This window comes from Myxocyprinus asiaticus, chromosome 17, assembly GCF_019703515.2.
Source record: "Myxocyprinus asiaticus isolate MX2 ecotype Aquarium Trade chromosome 17, UBuf_Myxa_2, whole genome shotgun sequence".
NCBI lineage: Eukaryota > Metazoa > Chordata > Actinopteri > Cypriniformes > Catostomidae > Myxocyprinus > Myxocyprinus asiaticus.
This window is the reverse complement of record NC_059360.1, coordinates 23906997-23928136: the sequence shown is the minus strand read 5'-3', so window position 1 is coordinate 23928136 and position 21140 is coordinate 23906997. Positions and strand designations below refer to the sequence as shown.

Sequence of the window (21140 nt, the reverse complement as noted above, 5' to 3'; positions counted from 1 at the left end):
ACACAAATTACAAGTAAAATGGCAGATTATCAGTTCATAAACACTTTCTTTCCACCCTGTTCCTCACACAATGCTCTCTTATGGTGGATCTAAGCACTTTTACTATAGACTTGTAAGGAGATATATTTTAACACTTGCATTACATAACCAACTACATTTTTTATGCTTATTTTAACATGAGCAAATTTCGCAGTAGCTCAACTCATGTGTCACGTGTCGAAACATGAAAAGCTGAAAGTGTATCCGAAGTACCACAAAATGCATGATTTCTTCAGCAACTGCGTTTTTGCTTTTATGACATATTGGTTAAGTTTAGGTTTGAGATTTAGAGTAGGGAGGTAGGTTTTGCTGATTTAAAACTCGACAGAGCATTATCCTTAAAAACATCATCTGTCTGGGAGAAAATTTTACTCGCTTTTAGCACCACTCGGTGATATTTCACCTCGGAACTGCCGCGATACAAGTAAGGAGCCACGCAATATTATTTTGCAATAGATTTTGCACAGTCACATTTTTTTCATGAGATCAGGCTCATCCTCTGCTCATATTTTCACACTGTTCACATGTCCATTGACACAGTGAAAATAGACACACAATTACACACTTTCCTCTTTCACAGGTTAGGCACTCTGACAGTTCATCTCGCCTACAATGCTGTGCTTGGCCTCTGCATAAGAGACAACTTTTGGGTGGAGTCCAGGGGTTGGTCACCCCTCTCTCACATTGCTACCTGCACCCACAGCTCTCCACCACCATGTCCTCGTACTGTTTATAAACCACGTTATTCCCCGAGTCAATGTACAGGATGCTGATGGGGCTGAGCTTGGAAGGAACGCAACAGCTAGGAGGCGTGGACTCTGGGTCCATGGAGTTCATGAGTGTCTGGATGATGGCATGGTTGGTTGGTTCCAGGTGTGAGCGCAATGGAAAGTCACACAAGCCCTCACAGTGGTACGCTTCATAATCTAGCGGCGCAATAATCCAGTCGTCCCAACCGAGTTCTTTGAAGTTCACGTGAAGCGGCTTCCGGCTGCAACGTGTTCTCCGTCTGCCAGTTCCTTTACCCCCATTTCCGCCCCCTCCACCACCTGCTCCACCAGGACGTCCTGCTAGTGCTGTCCCTCTCCTCCGCCGATGTCTGGGGTGACCATGTTTGATACCATGTTCTGGTGCAGGATTATGGAATTTATGACTTTTCATGGACCTAATCTTCTCACGGATCTCCCTAAAGAGGTTCTCCTTCCTACGTGCACGAGAAAACGCCACCAGCAATGCCCTTTCATGGGTTTGCTGATCCTCATGGTTAAGTCCCAGCATAGTGGGATGCACAGCCTCATTAGTTGAATCAGAAACAGCAGCTATGCTGAAACATAACAGTCTGCTGACTCCTTTGGTCCTATGCAACCTGAGGTGGGTCTTCACACTCGCGCCAACGTCAAACACATCCCATGTGGCTGAAGCAGTATCTAAAAGATCAATGGTCCTGGAGGTAAGGAGAAGAGGCTGGTGAGAAGATCCAGGGAGAGAGCAGGTGTGGAGGAGTATTTGGTACAGGTTCCCACCATGGGAAAGTAAATTTAAGATGTCAGGCGGTGGCCTCCTTAGAATCCGTAGCTCCACCTCCATCAGTTCATCCAGTCGTGAGAGACCAGACAGGTCAAATGTGTATTGCTGGTGGAACATTGGGTATGGCTCATCTGAAGGTATAAAAGAAAGGAAAATGGATTAGCATTTAAGACTATGGACACTGAAATATCCTATAAAAGTAGAAATTTTAAGAATGAGTCGATTAAAAGGGTGACCAATGGTTGAAGTTCAGATTGAAAAAAATGACTAAGTATTAATTAGTAAAAGGAATGTTCCAAGTTCAATACAAGTTTAGATCAATCAACAACATTTGTGACAATGTTGATTACCACAAAAAATATTTCGACTTTAATAAATATTTATTTTTAATAAAAAGGCAAAAATCATGGTTTCAGTAAGGCACTTACAAAGAAAGTGAATGGGGCCAGACCATAAAGGTTCAAATACAAACAGTTGCAAATGTATTGCCACAAGATATAAACATTATATGTGTTAACGTGATTTAAATATGACAAAATCAGAGATTTACCAGCGTTATGCCATTTACCAGATTATAAGGGTTACGTCATCATGACAAAAAAGTTGTGATATTGGATATACTGTAACTTTACACAGATAAGGTTAGTAAGCGATTTTATCACACTGAAATCATGTTAACTCATATAATGTAATTTTTTAAAGTTTATCGACTGCCCCTTTCCCTTCCATTGTAAGTGCCTTATTGTTACTGTGCTTTCTGCTACAAAACGTATATTTAACCCGGAACATTCCTTTAATTATCTGTCGATATGGTCAATTACAGCAAGCCTAAATGAGGCAAACCCAATGTATTTCCTCATCTTACTATGAACAATCTGGCACATGGCTTTTTGTTAAAAATGCCATATACAAATCGTTAAACCATCTATTCAATGAGAATAACATTCAGGGGCCCAAATGATTTCTCCAAATGCGAGGTGCAGCTTGCTCACGGAGACCAGGTGGAGAGCATTTGGCTGACCTGTTGGACAGCTTCAGCCTTTGGCAGCATCTGCTAATTACACTGATTGAGTGAGAAGAAGGTTTGGCAGGACACTGAAAATGCTCAGCTCTTCAAAAAGCCCTCCGCTTCCCTCTTTGCTGTCCTTGATGTCCTCGGGAGAAGGCATTAAATTTGGAAGGTGGGTGGCTCAAGGACGTAATTAAATGTTAGGTAACAATTCAAGCAGTGGTGGACCTCGCCTTCTGTGGCCACTAAGCACTGGACATGACCTGCCACTAACTTGAATTCACTGCATACAGATGCAAGGAATAAATCTCACATAACATTTGAGGTTTGACTTCAATATGTTGTCCTCTCCTTTCCTTTGTCTAAAGAAAGAAATTGGCTCAAAGCACACATCCGAAGCCTGGTCCCATCCGTGACTGAGATGATGCAGAAGAAACCTTTTCTATAAGAGAGTCCAGATGAAAACAAGTTTCAATGTTGAAATTTTGACGTCCAGCTCAAAAATGGGACCCAGAGTACCATGCAACCTGATACAGTGACCACAGTTTCATGGGTTAAACTTGAAGAGGATTCTTCCAATAGGAGCTGGCAGCACAAAATCCCAAGGCTAGATCAGGACAAATCTTGTTGACTGCATACTACGAAAGACACCTTAAGAATAATGGTAATTGCAAACAGTTTGGCATCTAACAAATGTCTTGGAACTGTTCACACAGACTGTACCTGCCCTGTGGTACTACATGAGTGCAAAAAAGAAGATTGTATTCAAAAGAGGTGTTTTAAACACGTTGTGGATTCATCTCCTTCCTGAGACAAAGGAATGCTGTTAAAATGAGGGGGTGGGGGGGGGGGGTGTAGAGTAAAGCATCCTCCTATAAGCTAATTTCCGCTTGCCAGACAAAACAATGACATAACCTAGAAAATTAGTTTGAGCAGACACAGGGACTCGAGTTCCAGTACCTTGGGCCCAACTTGAGTGTCTGAATTTGCTCTCAAAGTTTGCATGGCTTTAGAAGAGGTCATGTTTTTGTCACCAAATTATGCACACAATGTAATATCCTTTTAGAATGATTTAAACTCAAAAAGCAGAACTCAGAAAGATCAAATCAAATTTCTGGATTCTTCTCTTATAAAGTAAAATCTCCAGTGTTATGAAAGGGGAAAATCAGTGTGACAAGATGTGGCTAAAAATTCATAAAATGCAAATCATTACCCACGTTACCCTTATCCAAAAGTGGTATTGGGGCACATTTGTATTATTTTAAGGCTGTGCTCTCAAATGTAATAATTGGCCTTTCAGTGTATAAATGTCACTTCAACTCTTGCCAACATTCTGGGCATTTAAGAACCTCTCTCACTTTATGCTAAAAAAGATTTTTCATGCATATCTATAAACATGTGATGAGCGGGGAGCTGACACTGCGTTTTCCAAAATCTGTATTTTACGTGACAATCTTTATTTGAACATGACTTCAGAATTAAAATGTTTCACTATCTTTATCAGCAACACCTGGTGCTCTGTTTTAGAGACTTTGGCTTAAGGTGCTTGTGAAGGTTATTTGTCACAGATGTGGGAAATTCGAGACATTTGACTTCATATTTCTTACACGGTATTTTAAGTATTTTGAAAATATTATCATGAAGTCGATAAGCCTAAACAAAAAAATTAAATCCTAACCTGAGCTTAATACATGTTAATAAAACAACTGCAAACTGTATATAGGCATAACCATTCATAAGTAGAATTAATCTGGCAGAGCATTACTGTACCTACATTATAACAGTAATCTGATATATAGCCTAAGATATAAATAAAATTATAGTTAATTTGGGCATACATGTACACATGTAAGTTCCACTTGTATTTGGAAAAATATATGTTACATATTTTTGAAGTATTTTGAAATGTAGGTTTCATATAAGTATTCGACTTTTTATATCAATGAAAACCATATCTGTACATACATTTTCTATATGTGTTTTGCATACAATATATTGATTTCTGTAAGGGATAATCTATATTTTTTCAAAATGTAATTGGAAAAACAAAGTTAAAGATTAATTGTGTAAATTCTAATACACGCACAACTACGCATTTCTCTAATTGCTTTAAAAGACTGCGTAAAAGATTACGCACAAACAAAATTATGATACCTTTTAATGCCATCTTCTGTATAATCTCCCTAATAATAGGCTACTAATAATTATTACAAATTAATATCCTTAAAACCAGTGCATTTTATATATATCTGTCTACATGTAAATCCTCAGTCATACTGTCAGTCACACAGAGAACAATCATCTTTAACAGTCAGCTGTCATTTATGAGTTAGCCTACTTACAGCATTTGAAATGATCTATTACTGCAAAATGTGCATTATGCCATTCATTATAATAAATGATTCCAGGTGCCATGTACAGTATCCTTCTGAATACAAATCAGTCAATCTGAAGGTGTGAAAATCTACCGATGGCCAATAAGACATTAGACATGGGCACAATGGACGTCATATAACCCACCTATCTCTCTGTCACTGGCGGATCAATATCACCCACCTTGCTCCTGCAGGTCCACGAAGCTGGTTACTGTATTGGCATATCTCCTGGAGCGCGCCAGGCTGCCGTTCGCTCCACGTCGGTCCAGTTGAGATAGAGTCCTGTACAGAGAGATCATGTACGACGGAACATGGACAGATGTCGAGTCGTTCCGGGAGCTCGTGCTGGCTTCTCCTGGACCGCGCGCGTCCAGATGTGAGTGAAGCCCGTTATCAGGCGCGCCGGAGGGGTACTGCGCCAGCACCACTGTATCCAGAACATGTCCAAAGCAAAAGGAAAACCAGAGGAGGGGAGCGGCAGTCTTCTTGGGAGTCATTTTCAGTGGTCTCTGGCCGAAAATGGCAAAGTTGGATGGATTTGATGACTTTGGAAACTCCCCTTTGCTCTTTAGATAGTGTTAAAATCGTGAATGTGAGTAACACTGGCTCGTGGGAATGAATGCCTGTTGCACAGTGTGCACACTGCGCCCCCATCGGCAACAAGAAACACTTTCATGTGGGAACATACAGTACAAATCCCCATCTGCATTCCAATAGTGATCTTTTATTGTCAATTAGGAAGCTGTTTTAATAGAATAAATGATGCTAAAAAGGTAATCGGTGTCCTGCATTTAGAATGAGCTGAGCTAAAATTATTAAAAGGCTAATAAAAAGAATACAATTAATTATCTTACTAAAAAACATATTGCTTTAAAATCACATAGTGACTGTTTACTACTAAGTAAACTGAAAAACTATCTCAAATACCTCACATAAGTTTTGGAGATTATTAAGATTAATATTTTGATTTTAAACGTTTGCTATATTTATGCAACCGTCCCTCCTTTTATGCGCCCGTACTGCCATCTACTGTTGAGACTCTCATGTCACATACAACAACAGATGCCATATTTACTGTATACCAGAATCAGAATCAGAATCAGAATGAGCTTTATTGCCAAGTATGCCACGTTACAAATAGTGTAAATACAGCATAATAGCATAGAATCCTGTAAAATGCAAATATGATAATGATAATGTACTAATATATAATATAACATAATATTAATAATAGCAAACTAATAAGTAATATAATCATATATTTACACTTAAATGGCACACAGAAACCAATACTTTGGATGACACAAAAAGCAATAAACACCATGGCACCCTATATAATTTATTTTATGATGTTATTCATCAATACAAAATGCCAGCTACGAAGAATTGTTTGCAAAAACTTGGACTGTTTTTCTGCTATTAAAATATATGTATTCAGAAATGTCTTAAAGTGAAAAAAGGAAAATAAATATTAATTTACAATAAACCATGCAATCACAAAAGATATCTATTCATAATTAGTCCAGATATAGCATGTATAATAATATTATATTGAATATTGTAATTTATTGTTTTATTTAATTTAATTTAGGATTCAAACTGAAAGAATACATTAGTCCTGTGGGTATTAATTGATAACAAAGTCTTGGGATATTTTCTCTTTGCAGAATTACAAGCGCTAATACCACTCCACACAGGAGATCCTGCAAGTACTTCAGTTATTTTCCCACTATAATTTAATAATTTATATATATATATATATATATATATATATATATATATATATATATATATATATAAACCTACTAAAGGCATTTAAAATGTTATATCATATTTCATCTGCTGATCAACCCATCAGTGAGAGCATTCATGTACAGTAGATTAATAGGAAGGATTTAGATCTTAATACTAACCATCTGTCTCCTTATTTACACCTACGAAAATAAAGACTATCATATGCATAATCTTAAATCAAGCATATGCTTCTTTTCACTTGTCGCTTACTAGAATCCAAGAGGGAACATAATATAATCCATTACTATTCCATTACAGTTAGCCTATATCCATGGAAACTGCTCCAGTTCTCAAGCGGAAAATTATGTTTCATAAAATGTCCAGCCTAAAATGGGGTACCATGGAAATTCAACCTTGGATCATAATGTTGAGGTAAAGCATATTTCCAAAGGCACCACCTGAACACTCAATTTACAATATGAGTGGTACACCACTCTAAAGTAGCTCAGCCATGTCAACATGCAGCTGAGTGTGTGCTGATTTGCAGGCTGGCTTAACTAGCACTACTCTATAAAAGGTTTTCACGTTAGACTGTGGAGTTCTTGCCATGGAGTGTATTTCCCCTGCTTTCTCTCTGACCTCAAAGATACTTTTTATATTAATAATAATAACTAATATAATAATTCTTATTTTCTTAAAAGTAGAAAAAAATACCCCATTCAAACAGAATAGTAAACATATTCTAGTAGCTAAAGAAACATTTCAAACATTCACATACTGTAGTTTTATTCACTGGAAATATATTTCCAAAAAATATATATTTTTTATATATTATATAAATGGCAGTGTCGATTCAAAGTGCGTTGCAAAAGTTACTGAAAGTACTACTTTACATTAATTAATTTAACATTTATTTAAAAAACAACAACTATCTTTTCTGTCAAGACCCATAGCAACATGGATAATCTTTGACAACATACAGTAGCACCTTCTCCCCTTTATCCAGGCTTATACTCCCATAAACTGTATTTTGACCATCAGCACTGACATTTCTCACTCTTTATCTACTCTAACCTCTCATGACCGCTCAGTCAGAATCATTAGATCAACGGATGGCATCAACATCATTGGCTTCATCATTCACAACAATGAGTCATACTATCATAAAAAGGTGGACTGGACACATGTATTGTGCCAAAACAATAACGATATTTGTAACTCCATAAAATAAGGGCAATGAGTCCATATCACATACTGTAATTTCAGTGACTTATGATCAGATGTTCTGCAACAGTTCACAGAGATTTGACACCAGTAACAGAATTTTGTCATTGCCTTCCATAATTGCTATCAACTAGCTGCAAAGATGTTTCTGTAAATGCATGTCAACTATGATTATAGTTTGCAAATAAATAAATAAATCCATAAGCCCATAACAGAAATCCTTGAAGGAACAGTTCACCCAAAAATAGAAATTCTCTCATCATTTACTCAACCTCATGCCATCCCAGATGTGTATGACTTTCTTTCTTCTGCAGAACACAAACAAATATTTGAACTTTAATGATGCCTTTATGTGCTTTTTGGAACTTCATAGTTTTGGTCACCATTCACTTGCATTGTATGGACCTACAGAACTGAAATATTCTTCTAAAAAATTTTATTTGTGTTCTGCAGAAGAAAGAAAGTCATACACATCTGTAATGGTATGAGGGTGAGTAAATAATGAGAGGATTTAAATTTTTGGGTGAACTATCCCTTTAAATTCTAACCTTATCTCTTAATGTGATTGTATTGTTTATTTAAGAAGCATGGCCTCTTAATTTCACCAGCATGAAATGGGAGTTGAGGTTCATCTGTTCGCTGTTACAGAAGTACAACAATTATTTTGTAAGTTATGCAAACCTGGGTCTTTGTAATTAATTTGAAAATATACTGTTATATAAATTACTGTAGTTATATTTGTCTACATTATATACATATTACTGTGGTCTGGCAATGATATTTGGGTGTGTGGGTTTAAGACTTCTGCAGAGATTACCATCAGTGAAACAGATGGAAACTGTAAGTTGCATGATATTTTATATCTTGCAGCATGTATAGTTATAACTCAGTCATTATATTTGCGGAAACTCTGTATTTGTAAATCTCACAGACTGCATTACACTACACGAGGTCAGATGGTCAGGAGAAACTCTTGATTGTGATGCAGATTATTCATGTTCGCTTCTACTCTTGGTTCAGTATTCTAACACGTTTTTCTAGAGTAGACGGTTCATAGTTAAATAGACAAAATGCTCTTAAAGTAACCTATTGTTTTAAAGCATGGGCCATTAAGTGAATGCCCAGTATATTGTTTCTTAAAGTGACAGTATTCAGTTTTACAGGCTTGCTGTTTTTGTCCTGAGCTTTATTTGGCTCGTCAATGGGGATCTGCTTGAGGCTGATCAAGATGCTTCGTAAGACACCTGCATGCCACTATTTAATAATAACTGATCTCAAACTATGACTTTGCATGTGATTAATTGCCAGCCATCTTGAGATCTGCCCTTAAAGGAATAGTTCACCAAAAATTTAAATTCTCATCATTTACTCACTCTAATGCCATCCCAGATGTGTATGACTTTCTTTCTTCTGTGGAACACAAATAAACATTTTAAGAATAACTCAGCTCTGTAGGTCCATACAATGCAAGTCAACAGGGTCCAAAACGTTGAAGCTCCAAAAAGCACATAAAGGCAGCATAAAAGTAAGCCATACGACTCCGGTGGTTAAATACATGTCTTCAGAAGCGATATGATAGGTTTGGGTGAGAAACTACTATAAATCTCCACTTTCAAACAGCCCTCCTAAACACAATCCTACGAGTTTTTTTCTTTTTTGGGGGGGGGGGCGTTTCACACTCTTTGTGCATATTGCCACCTACTGGGCAGGGAGGATAATTTACAGTAAAAAAGGACTTATGTATTTGATCTGTTTCTCACCCACATCTGTCATATCGCTTCTGAAGACATGGTTTTTACCACCAGAGTTGTATGGATTACTTTTATGGTGCCTTTATGTGCTTTTTGGGACTTCAAAGTTTTGGACCCTGCATTGAAAGGACCTACAGAGCTGAGATACTCTTTTAAAAATGTCCTTTTGTGTTCATCAGAAGAAAGAACATTATACACATCTAGGATGGCATGAGGGTTAGTAAATGAGATCATTTTCATTTTTGGTGAGCTATTCCTTTAATAAATGTCCAATATGAATTTTTATTCGAGGTTCGAGTAATTTCACCATGTAGTTTTATGCACAAAACAGACCTTTAACAGCGTTATCCTGAGGACTGGATCCTTGTTGAAAGGGTTAGACCTTTGAAAGAAGTGCTCACGTTTGCACTGAAGCAGCAGAATGTGGATCAGTTAAAAGAGTTACTGAAACTAGTGTTAGACCCAGATTCACAACAATATGGTAAAGAGCCTCTCATTTGTCTTGATCCTAACAATGAAATGATAAACCACTTAGTTCTCACTCACTCTCTTTCTTTTTCTTTAGGGAAGATTCTGAGCTTGGAAGAAGTCACTGCTCTTGTGCAGCCATCTCAGCTGACTGAGAAAGTTTTTTTTTTTTTTTTTTTTAAGTCATGCAGAACTGGCTTCAGAGTAATGCGGTCAAAAACTGTCACACGGTCGTAACTCTGAACTTTCTTCAGTGTGTCATAACTGTTCAGTAAGGATGATTTTAGTAAACTTTGCCACAGTATCCAAGAATTTGATTAGTTCTGAAAAATGTCATTTTTATTTTTTAGATAAAGCAGGGTTAAAAAGGTAGTCTTTATTCATACATAGTGTGTGCACTTGACATTGAGAAGTTTTATTAGCTAAATAATAGTTTTAATTGATAAGGGTAAAACATAATATGAGTGAATATGAATGTTTATTCATCAACAGGCCTCTCTTTTTTCACTGTTTTCTCAGAGTAGCAGACACATTACTCCCTGGTACTAAATTTCACTGCTACAGGAGAGATGGACACACTCTGTAGAGGTCAACATCTCTATACTCAGTTCATGAAGATGTCTCACAGCATCTAGACATTGGTGAGCAGCCTTGTCTTCACACCATTGTCTCTCCAGAAACGTTCATCCCATGTTTAAAGCTTTGCTCTTGAATGAGACTTCAAGTATTTTTCCCCCTCTCTGGCAGTATTATATCATAAGCAAGCATAGTATCATATGTCCCTGATGGAAAACCTTTAATTGCTTTTAAATCTGTTTTGTGTTGTAAATTTAGGGTTTTTTTGTTTTTTGTTTTTCACCATTTTCCACCACAAGGACAGGATATCAGTAAAAGCTGGGGAGGAGCTAGACTATCAGGAATAGGTTATCACTTGAGTGTAACCCCCTCAGTCATCAGGAGTCACTATAACCTTACAGTAAAAGATGTGGGCACTGCCGCAAACAACAGGTAGGCAGTGGCACAGGTATAACCCTCATATTTATTTAATTATTTCATAATCCAAACAGAATTCTGAAATGTACTGAATGCTGGAGCCGAATTTCTCCACTAACTTTAGACTGTACACTGGTTAGTTCTTAGAGCAGTATTATGAACCTGCAGACTTGGCTGAGTTTATGAGTCTGTTTGCTGGGGGATTCATGCACATGTCAGCCGTAGAGCGGGTCGTGGGCACTCAGGGAGGTGGTAAAGCTGGCACTGAAGCCAGTCTGTATGTGGAATACATCATGAGCAGTGGAGCAAACATTTCTACATGGGTCTTCACTGATCCAGGTATGTGATCAATGGACATAAAATAGATTAATTGAATGAATTTAGTTTGCTTTAATGTTTAGGATAAGGTCTGCTATTGCAAATTTAAGATTGAATCATATTTTTTTAATATGATTTAATTCTGTCAGTTAATTAAAAAGTTTTATGGCGATTAATCGCATAATTTTTCACAATCTTGATTAATCGCAGATTTTGAATGTGCTGAAATTTGACTCTATATATACTTCTTTTCCTGTCAAAATGCATTTATTTCCTTAGGAAAGAAAACAAAACAAAATGTTACAATAATGCTTTATTAACATTTTCCAAATAAAGCCTTCCACAGTATAAATATAGAAATGCACTAAATAGCACCAATATTAGTAATATTAAACGCTTCCTAAAGTCTAAGTGGGAGTTTGACTGATTGAAAGAACTATTCCCCATAGGTTGCATATTCATTGTAATGAGCATGAAATCTCTTAAACCCTCATTCTCTACAATATTAAATGGCCAGCAGGCTGTGGTTATCCACTTTGTATATGGAATTCACATGATTTGAATCAGGGTGTCAAGTGCTGCTTTGAACTCCACATGAAAATGGCATACTACCCATACTACTCGTACTGCTTCTGTCATATCTATGTATACCAGAAATAGTAAGAGCAGTATGGTAGTATACCATTTCGAAAACGACCAACGTCTTATTCTGCTTTTAGCGCTGTCTCTACCCATGTAATGATACTTCATCCGAATTGGCCAGTAATCATGTGTCCAGTCTTTATGATGTAAGTATTCTACATACTAAAGTGCATTCTTGTGTTACTGTGGTGCTACTCAGTATTCAAAGGGGTGTTGCCTTAAAATGAATCAAATTGAACCAAATGTGTGATTATTCAGGTAGCTAACTATAAACATGTTGATAGTTTAACTTTAATTTGGTCACCAAGAACTGTTGTGGCAATGCTAATAATGCATTGCAGAAATCATTAGGCATGAAAGTGGAAAGGTTTACTTTACATGCTCTAGTAATAGTATCCTTCCAATGACTTGTTGATTTACCAGTTAATCAACAAGACATTGGAAAGGTGTCACCTGAGTTGTCTGGACAATAAAGTTGAAGGGAAGGGTTTCTGTGCCGCCTCCTTGTGGGATCCAGTGGTGGGATGGTGAACACCCAACTGCCCTGTTCTTCTTGCAGCTCTCATGGATTGAGCCACTGCCTGTTAAGGGAAGTTCCACCCTTTTGCACAGATTTACTTTGCAGAACACATTTTGCAGATATTGATTTTTCATTACTTTGCAAAAGCATCTACATACAATCATATCAAGATTCAGTAGACCTCTGTGAGTAATCAATATTGTTTTCTCAACAAAACAAGTTCTTTCAATGTAAACTGAACCTTTCATGATTGGTTGATTAGCCCGCCCACAGTCCCTCTCCTTGACAAACAGGTCATATCACTTTTGGTCCTCTAGTAAAATTGATTGGTTCAGAGTAAAGGATCTGTTGTTTCCAGGTATCGGCTGTTAAAAAGCTTCATGTTTTAAACATAAAACATAACGTGACAAATTCAGACAAATATCCATGAATCTTATCTTTACTACCTATAATTATAGTTTTGGATTTCATATTTTAAGAAACTGAACTGATCAATGCTCTGATGTGCAATATGCTCTATTTATGGATCAATAGGTCATAATCCATATGGATTTCAGTTCCTTAAAACAATTAAACAGATTATTTTATAAACTTTTGGTTGACATTTTAAGGTTAAATTGTAGCATGTAATGAAGCCAACTAAATTACTGAACATACTTAAAAGAGCTGCCTCAACCAATGGCCTATTTTTATCTTTTTATTGGGTTGATTTCACAGACTTTGTGAAGAGATCCTCAGGGACTTTAATACTGAATGGACCCTGTTGTGAGGGAACTCCAAGATTGTTTTTCTACTAAGACATCTGATGCATTAAATATTGAGCAACTGATCATACTTGTTTTTTGAAAGATGCATTGCCTTCAGGATTCTCTCAAATTTATGTAAATGTTTTTAAGATAAATGTCTGATTTCTTTTATAGGAAAAACAGATTAAAGTTTTATTTTGAAATTAAATGCTACCTTTGTGTGCTTCTAGTGAAAGATGTCTACCTCCACCTACTGTAACTATATACTTTTTAAAAGGGATTTGTTATTGTTTGAATTGCCTTAACTTGAGGAATAGCAAATATTGTTTCTTGAATCTTCAGATTTTATCAATGTGTATGTGCAGGGTCAACACAGAAAAAAATATGGTAGCACTTTACAAAGGATCCATTCGTTAACATTAGTTAATGCATAATGCTTTTTACCGATATGACTATGCAAAGGTACTCAGAAGGCTGCTTTCTTAAACAAATCTTTTTATCAAAGAATATTTTACATTATTATTATACATTGTCAACAAGTACTAGAAATGAACAATGAGAAAATAAAGAATAAATAAAAATACAACAAATAGCTAAATAAACATCAGTACTATAATTTAGTATCAGTCAAATGCTGACCATTAAAATAAAGAATAATTAAACATACAATAAATAGCTAAATAAAAATCAGTACTGTATGTTTAATATCAGTCAAATGCTGACCATTAAAATAAAGAATAAATAAAAATACAATAAATAGCTAAATAAAAATCAGTACTGTTTAGTATCAGTCAAATGCTCACTATATTAATACTGCCAGTCAATTAGTGGCAGGTTGTAAAACAAGAAGCATTTACACCTGCCGAGTCAAGAGATAAACAGCGGCAGTGGTGTTACACCATATTCTGCTATACAAGTTCAGGGGAAACTTTCAACAACTTCTAAATATGACATTTTTATAAATACAACGACTGGAATTGTTCGGTTGAAGGGGTACTAAACTGTGAATCCTGAACGAAACAGTTTGGTGAATACATGTTTACACATTAGTGTCCACTCAGCTGACAAGGTATGAAAGTAGCTACGTGGTTAGCTAGTTAGTTATAAGCTCGTTGTCACGGAGAGTAAAACATGGACTTTATTTACTTTCCAGCATTGCGTCTCACCAACTAGGCAACAACATAGCGTGAAATCAACACTCAACAGACACAATCCACCACCGCACCATTGTCTGCTGAGCTGCAATAGATGCTCTGATGTTTACCTTTCAATCTGCTACATTACTGACTGCACTGACAAACCATAGCTGGCTAACATAACAAACAGATGTGATAAACATGAGTGACATGGTTGTCAGGGACAGGGTTAATGTTATATTAGTTATATTGAAAAGGGAAAATGATGGGGTCATTGTTTATCAACTTTCCAGTATGTATTTCACAAACTAGTTAGCAACTTAAAGAGAAGAGACCGCTCAAATCTGCACTGCTTAACTCTGCCCTGTCTGCAGAGCCACTGTCAGTTCAGAGTCAGCTCTGTAAACAATGGAGACGGAGCACGATCTGCTGGACAAACTACGTTATGACACCAATTCTAAAGCATTGTTTTCTGCATTATATGTTCTGAAAAAACGTTTTCATATCTGTGTTGCATATATCGGTAAACATATATACGCTGATACCGATATATAGACGAAAGGCTAAATCGACTGACCGATATATCGGTCGGGCACTAGTTAGTTCATAAAAATACAATTGTTCATTGTTAGTTCATGTTAGTTCATAGTGCATTAAAGCTGAAGTATGTCATTTATGCACCACCAGCACCACCAAACAGAATTGCAAAAATAAATTTTATTTTCAAAACAGCTTTCTGAATACACTCCCATTGGTCAAACAAAGGGATAGTCCTGCCCCCCAGCTCACACTATTGGTTGAGTAACGTTGCTGGGGTGGGTCAAAGCGGGTCACTCAAACAAACAGAACAATTATTTTAGCGCAACAGAAACACTTTGTTAACAGTTTGACTTACTAATAGTTGTCTCTGCATATTAAGCTTGGATAGAAGTATTTTAACACATAAAAAGTTACATACACTGGTCACAATGTATAGTCAGGACATTAATAATGTTTAAAAATTACTATTACGATTTGAAATTTTTTTTTCAGAACTTCTTAAAATACTTCAAAGAGTTCTCATCAAAACAATTCTCCACGTGCAGCATTGACAGCTTTACAGATCTTTGGCATTCTAGCTGTCAGTTTGTCCAGATACTCAGGTGACATTTCACCCCACGCTTCCTGTAGCACTTGCCATAGATGTGGCTGTCTTGTCGGGCACTTCTCATGCACCTTACAGTCTAGCTGATCCCACAAAAGCTCAATGGGGTTAAGATCCATAACACTCTTTTCCAATTATCTGTTGTTCAATGTCTGTGTTTCACTCTAACCTTTTCTTTTTGTTTTTCTGTTTCAAAAGTGGCTTTTTCTTTGCAATTCTTCCCATAAGGCCTGCACCCCTGAGTCTTCTCTTACTGTTGTACATGAAACTGGTGTTGAGCGGGTAGAATTCAATGAAGCTGTCAGCTGAGGACATGTGAGGCATCTATTTCTCAAACTAGAGGCTCTGATGTACTTATCCTCTTGTTTAGTTGTACGTCTGGGCCTTCCACATCTCTTTCTGTCCTTGTTAGAGCCAGTTGTCCTTTGTCTTTGAAGACTGTAGTGTACACCTTTGTATGAAATCTTCAGTTTTTTGGCAATTTCAAGCATTGTATTACCTTCACTCCTAAAAACAATGATTGACCTACGAGTTTCTAGCGAAAGCTGTTTCTTTTTTGCCATTTTTGACCTAATATTGAACTTAAGACATGCCAGTCTATTGCATACTGTGGCAACTCAGGGGCCATTTACACGAAAACGTTTTCAACTAAAAACAGAAAACTTTTTATGCATTTTGGCTGTTCGTTTACACGACAATGCCGTTTTTGGGGCCTGAAAATGCAAACTTTTGAAAACGGGTTTCAAAGTGCAAGTTTTTGAAAACGATGCCGTTATCGTCTCCGCGTAAACATACAAAAATGCGAATTTGTGAAAACGATGACGTCATGTGCACGCGTATTACGTGTTCAGTCTATAGGCATGCACACGAGTACTTCAAACAAAGCGCGAGACATTCAAAACTACAATGGCGGACTACAGGACTGTGTTTGTGCTGCTCAAGACTTGTAGTAATAAAGCAACATCATCATCCGTCCAGACAAAATTGCTTGATGCTTTCACCATCTTCATTGTTTGCATTCACTGCTCTGTGGAAGAATGCTTATGTGTGCAGGCGCGTAGTGTTTCTTTACAAAGTCACATTGCCAACTACTGGCCTGGCATGCATAATACAGCGTTTTTAGTCGTTTTCACAGATCCATGTGTACGGAGATCGTTTTGACAATGTTGTCGTCTGTACGCGAAATTTTTCAAAAACACAAAGGGAAAACGTTTCCGTTTTTAGTACATCGTTGACGTGTAAACGTACCCTCATAAACAAACACAAAGACAATATTAAGCTTCATTTAATGAACCAAATAGCTTTCAACTGTGTTTGATATAATGGCAAGTAATTTTCTACTTCCAAATTAGCAATTTAGCATGATTACTCAAGGATAAGCTGCAGTAGCGGATTTAGGCATGGGCGACATGTGCAGTTGCCCAGGGCGGCATCTTGTGGTGGGCGGCACGAGGCACCCACACAGAAGTTTGCATACACCTTAGCCAAATACATTTAAACTCCGTTGTGGGAATGGAGGCGTGGTTGTGGAGAGGGAGAGCGGTAAGGCTTGTCACATGGGCTGTCATTATCATTAACACCTGTCTCTCATTATAGTGATGGTGGAGGGAGACCTGAAAAGGATGACAAGCACATCAGTCTGGGGAAAGAGAGAAATTGTTCCTGTGTGTGCGCGTGACTAGAATTGTTGTCGTGTGTGTGCCGTACTTGGCCTCTGAGTTTTGTGAATGATGCTGAAATGTAATAAAATACTCCTGTTGACTGTTTCCGCTGCCTCCTCCATTTGCCCTGAAAATATGAACTCTGTTACATCAGTTTTTTTCACAATTCCTGACATTTAATCGTAGAAAGTATTCCCTGTCTTGTAGTAAGGATCACTACTTTATTTTAAGAATGTGAAATGTCAAAATAATAGTAGAGAGAATTATTTATTTCAGCTTTTATTTCTTCCATCACATTCCCAATGGGTCAGAAGTTTACATAAACTTTGTTAGTATTTGGTAGCATTGCCTTTAAATTGTTTAACTTGGGTCAAACATTGTGGGTAGACTTGTGGAGGTCCACAATTTATTTTCTGTGGTCTTGGCTGATTTCTTTTGATTTTTCCATGATGTCAAGCAAAGAGACACTGAGGGTGCATTTACACGAAAACGATGTACTAAAAATGTAAAGTTTTTCATTTGTGTTTTTGAAATGTTTCGCGTACAGACGACAACATTGTCAAAACGATCCCTGTTCACACGGATCCGCGAAAACGACTAAAAACGCTGTATTGTGCATGCCAGTAGTTGGCGATGTCACTTTGTAAAGAAACACTACGTGCCTGCGCACATAAGCATTCTTCCACAGATCGGTGAAGATGGCAAAAGCATCGAGCAATTTTGTCTGGACGGACGATGATGTTGCTTTATTACTACAAGTCTTGAGCAGCACAAACACAGTCCTGTAGTCCGCCATTGTAGTTTTGAATGTCATGCGTGTTGTTTTGAAGTACTCGCGCACATGCCTATAGACTGAACACGTAATACGCGTGCGCATGACGTCATCGTTTTCAAAAATGTGCTCTTTGAAACCCGTTTTCAAAAGTTTGCGTTTTCAGGCCCCAAAACGCCGTGACGTGTAAACGAACAGCCAAAATGCATAAAAAGTTTTCCGTTTTTAGTTGAAAACATTGTCGTGTAAACGGTTTGAAGGTAGGCCTTGAAATACATCCACAGGTACGCCTCCAATTAGCCTATCAGCAGCTAATTGCCTAAAGGCTTGACGTCATTTTCTGGAATTGTCCAAGCTGCTTAAAGGCACAGTTAACTTAGTGTATGCAAACTTCTGACCAACTGGAATTGTGATATAGTCAATTAAAAGTGAAACAATCTGTCTGTAAACAATTGTTGGAAAAATTACTCATGTCATGCACAAAGAAGATGTCCTAAAATACTTGCCAAAACTATAGTTTGCTAATATTAAATGTGGAGTGTTTAAAAAATTAGTTTTAATAACTTCATCCTAAGTGTATGTAAACTTCTGACTATATATATATATTTACTGTGTATCTTGCATGTGCTCTGTTTGGATATATAAGAAATAATATTCCTTATATAACCAGGGTTGGGGAGTAACAGAATACATGTAACGGGATTACGTATTTAAAATACAAAAAGTAAATGTATTCCACTACAGTTACAATTTAAATTAAAGCTGCAAGCAGTGATGAACGGGCCCTCACACCCTGGTGCACATTGGGGCTGCTGTGCCAGGGGAATGGCGTTCAATTTTTGTAGCACTTTTTATGTTATAATGTACTTCATTCTTCAGGTCATGTATTTGTATGTAATTCTGAGAGGACAGGAGAGTTAAGGAGGTAAAGGCTTTTTATTTCACAACAGATCTGATTTAATCTCTAGGAGGAGTTCGTTAAAGTACGAGGCCTGGAAATGGCAAAAACTGAGCAAAAATTGAAGAGAAAAATAAAAATGGCTGACTTCCTGTTGGGTTTAAGGTATGGCTTAGATACTTTTTTGTACGTGTTGACATTACATATGTCTACCAATTTTCTTACGTGTAGGTGAAACGTGGCGTGAGGGCTGCTTCATTGAAATTTTGTAGGTGGCGCTATCGAGCCATCTTGAACACTTAATTCTAAAACCTGTATCAGATGTAAATTTTCGCCACTTCTGAGGTGTGTGCAAAGTTTCATGATCTTTCGAGTATGGCCTCAAAATTTAGGCCTCAAAAATATGATTCGTTTCACATCGAACTTTGTCAGGCCACCAAGGATACGCCCTTCAACGAAAACTTAAAAGCTTCGCAATTTAACATCACCAAGGCCATTGGATTAGACTGACCAAATATGATGCTGATCTGATTAAATCTCTGAGAGGAGTTTGTTAAAGTACAAGACCTGGAATTAGTTGTTGTCAGTAGGTGGCGCTATGACTATAACTGAATATTGGCACGTAGATGTATTCAGGCCGGGACTATTATCAAACGTGACGTTTGGTGCAGATTGGACATTGTATATATGAGTTATAACAACTTCCTGTTTCATTGCGAAACATCAAACATTGTCAGACCGCCACGGCCGGGACAGTGAAAACTCAAAAGCTTCGCAATTTAGCATCACCAAGGCCTTTAGATTAGACTGACTGAATATGATGTCGATCCAATGAAATCTCTAGGAGGAGTTCATTAAAGTACGAGGCCTGGAAATGGCAAAAACTGAGCAAAAATCAAAATGGTTGACTTACTGTTGAGTTTAGGGCATGGGTCCTTATTTGTAGGTCTTGGCAGGTTACACATGTGTACCGAGTTTCGTACATGTAGGTGAAACGTAGTGCGAGGCGCACAATGTTGAAATTTTGTAGGTGGCGCAATCGAGCCATTTTGCCACACCTCATTCTGAAACCCATATCAGATGTAAATTTTCACCACTTCTGACACGTCCAACGTTTCATGAGTTTTCGAGTATGTTTAGGCCCTCAAAAATGCGATTCACTTTGGAAAAGAATACGGAATAATAATAATAATACGTTTTGGACTATTTTTCAAAGCATGTATGCCATGGAAATGCAGTTTAACAGATCAAGTATGCCTTTACAAAATAGTAGGCTACTGGGCATTTGTGTAGGCAACTTTGAAGTAAATCGAACAAAACTTCTACTAGCGGATTAAAGTGCAGAACACCTTTCCCAATATATATCATCTCGCATTGTGTGATTTAGATCAAAATCGATATATATATTTGGTATTAGTGCTGATCACAACAGTTAGCTAAGTGTTGCTAGTGTGGTAAAATTCCTGTTGCCAGTAGATGGCGCTATGACTATAACTGAATATTGGCATGTAGGTGTATTCAGGCCGGGACTGTTATCAAACATGTGAAGTTTTGGGCAGATTGGACATTGTATGTTTGAGTTACAACAAATTCCTGTTTAATGGCGAAACATCGAACTTTGTCAGGCCGCCATGGACACACTGTTCAAAGAAAACTCAAAAGCTTCGCAATTTAGCATTGCCAAGGCCTTTAGAATAGACTGACCGAATATGATGTTGATCTGGTTTAATTTCTGGGAGGAGCTTGTTAAAGTACAAGACCTGGAATTGGCTGTTGCCAGTAGGTGGCTCTATGACTATAACTGAATATTTGCACGTAGGTGTATTCAGGCCAGGATTGTTATCAAACATGTGACGTTTGGGGCAGATTGGACATTGTATGTTTGAGTTATAACAACTTCCTTTTTCATGGCGAAACATTGAACTTTGTCAGACCATCATGGCTACGCCGTGCAGTGAAAACTCAAAAGCTTCGCAATTTAGCATCACCAAGGCCTTTAGATTAGAATAACCGAATATGATGTTGATCTGATTTAATCTCTAGGAGGAGTTCGTTAAGGTACGAGGCCTGGAAATGGCAAAAACTGAGCAAAAATCAAAATGGTTGACTTACTGTCAACAAAAACTGAGCAAAAATGTAAGAGAAAAATCAAAATGCCTGTTGCGTGTAGGGCATGGGTCCAA

At 37.4% G+C, this 21140-nt stretch overlaps 2 protein-coding genes across 2 annotated transcripts; one reads left to right on the top strand and one right to left on the bottom strand.

Moving 5' to 3' along the window:
• Nucleotides 1–476: 476 nt before the first annotated feature.
• Nucleotides 477–5447, bottom strand: gdf7 (growth differentiation factor 7). The gene is made up of 2 exons (XM_051722160.1): nt 5132–5447; nt 477–1697 (listed from the first exon to the last, which is right to left on the bottom strand). The coding sequence occupies exons 1-2, from the start codon at nt 5445–5447 to the stop codon at nt 727–729; spliced, it is 1287 nt and encodes a 428-aa protein (XP_051578120.1). The 3' UTR covers nt 477–726.
• Nucleotides 5448–8517: 3070 nt separating this feature from the next.
• On the top strand, nt 8518–13397 carry tpp1 (tripeptidyl peptidase I). Its single transcript, XM_051722489.1, is given in 8 exon segments — nt 8518–8574; nt 10002–10140; nt 10225–10286; nt 10319–10398; nt 10647–10774; nt 10982–11151; nt 11261–11459; nt 13318–13397. Coding segments are annotated over 8 exon segments (915 nt in total).
• The last annotated feature ends 7743 nt before the right edge of the window (nt 13398–21140 follow it).

Coding starts and splice junctions, on each gene's coding strand:
- gdf7 (XM_051722160.1), bottom strand. CDS start 5,447: ATGACTCCCAAGAAGACTGCCGCTCCCCTCCTCTGGTTTTCCTTTTGC. Junction 1,698..5,131: donor CGTGGACCTGCAGGAGCAAG/GTGGGTGATATT, acceptor TTATACCTTCAG/ATGAGCCATACCCAATGTTC.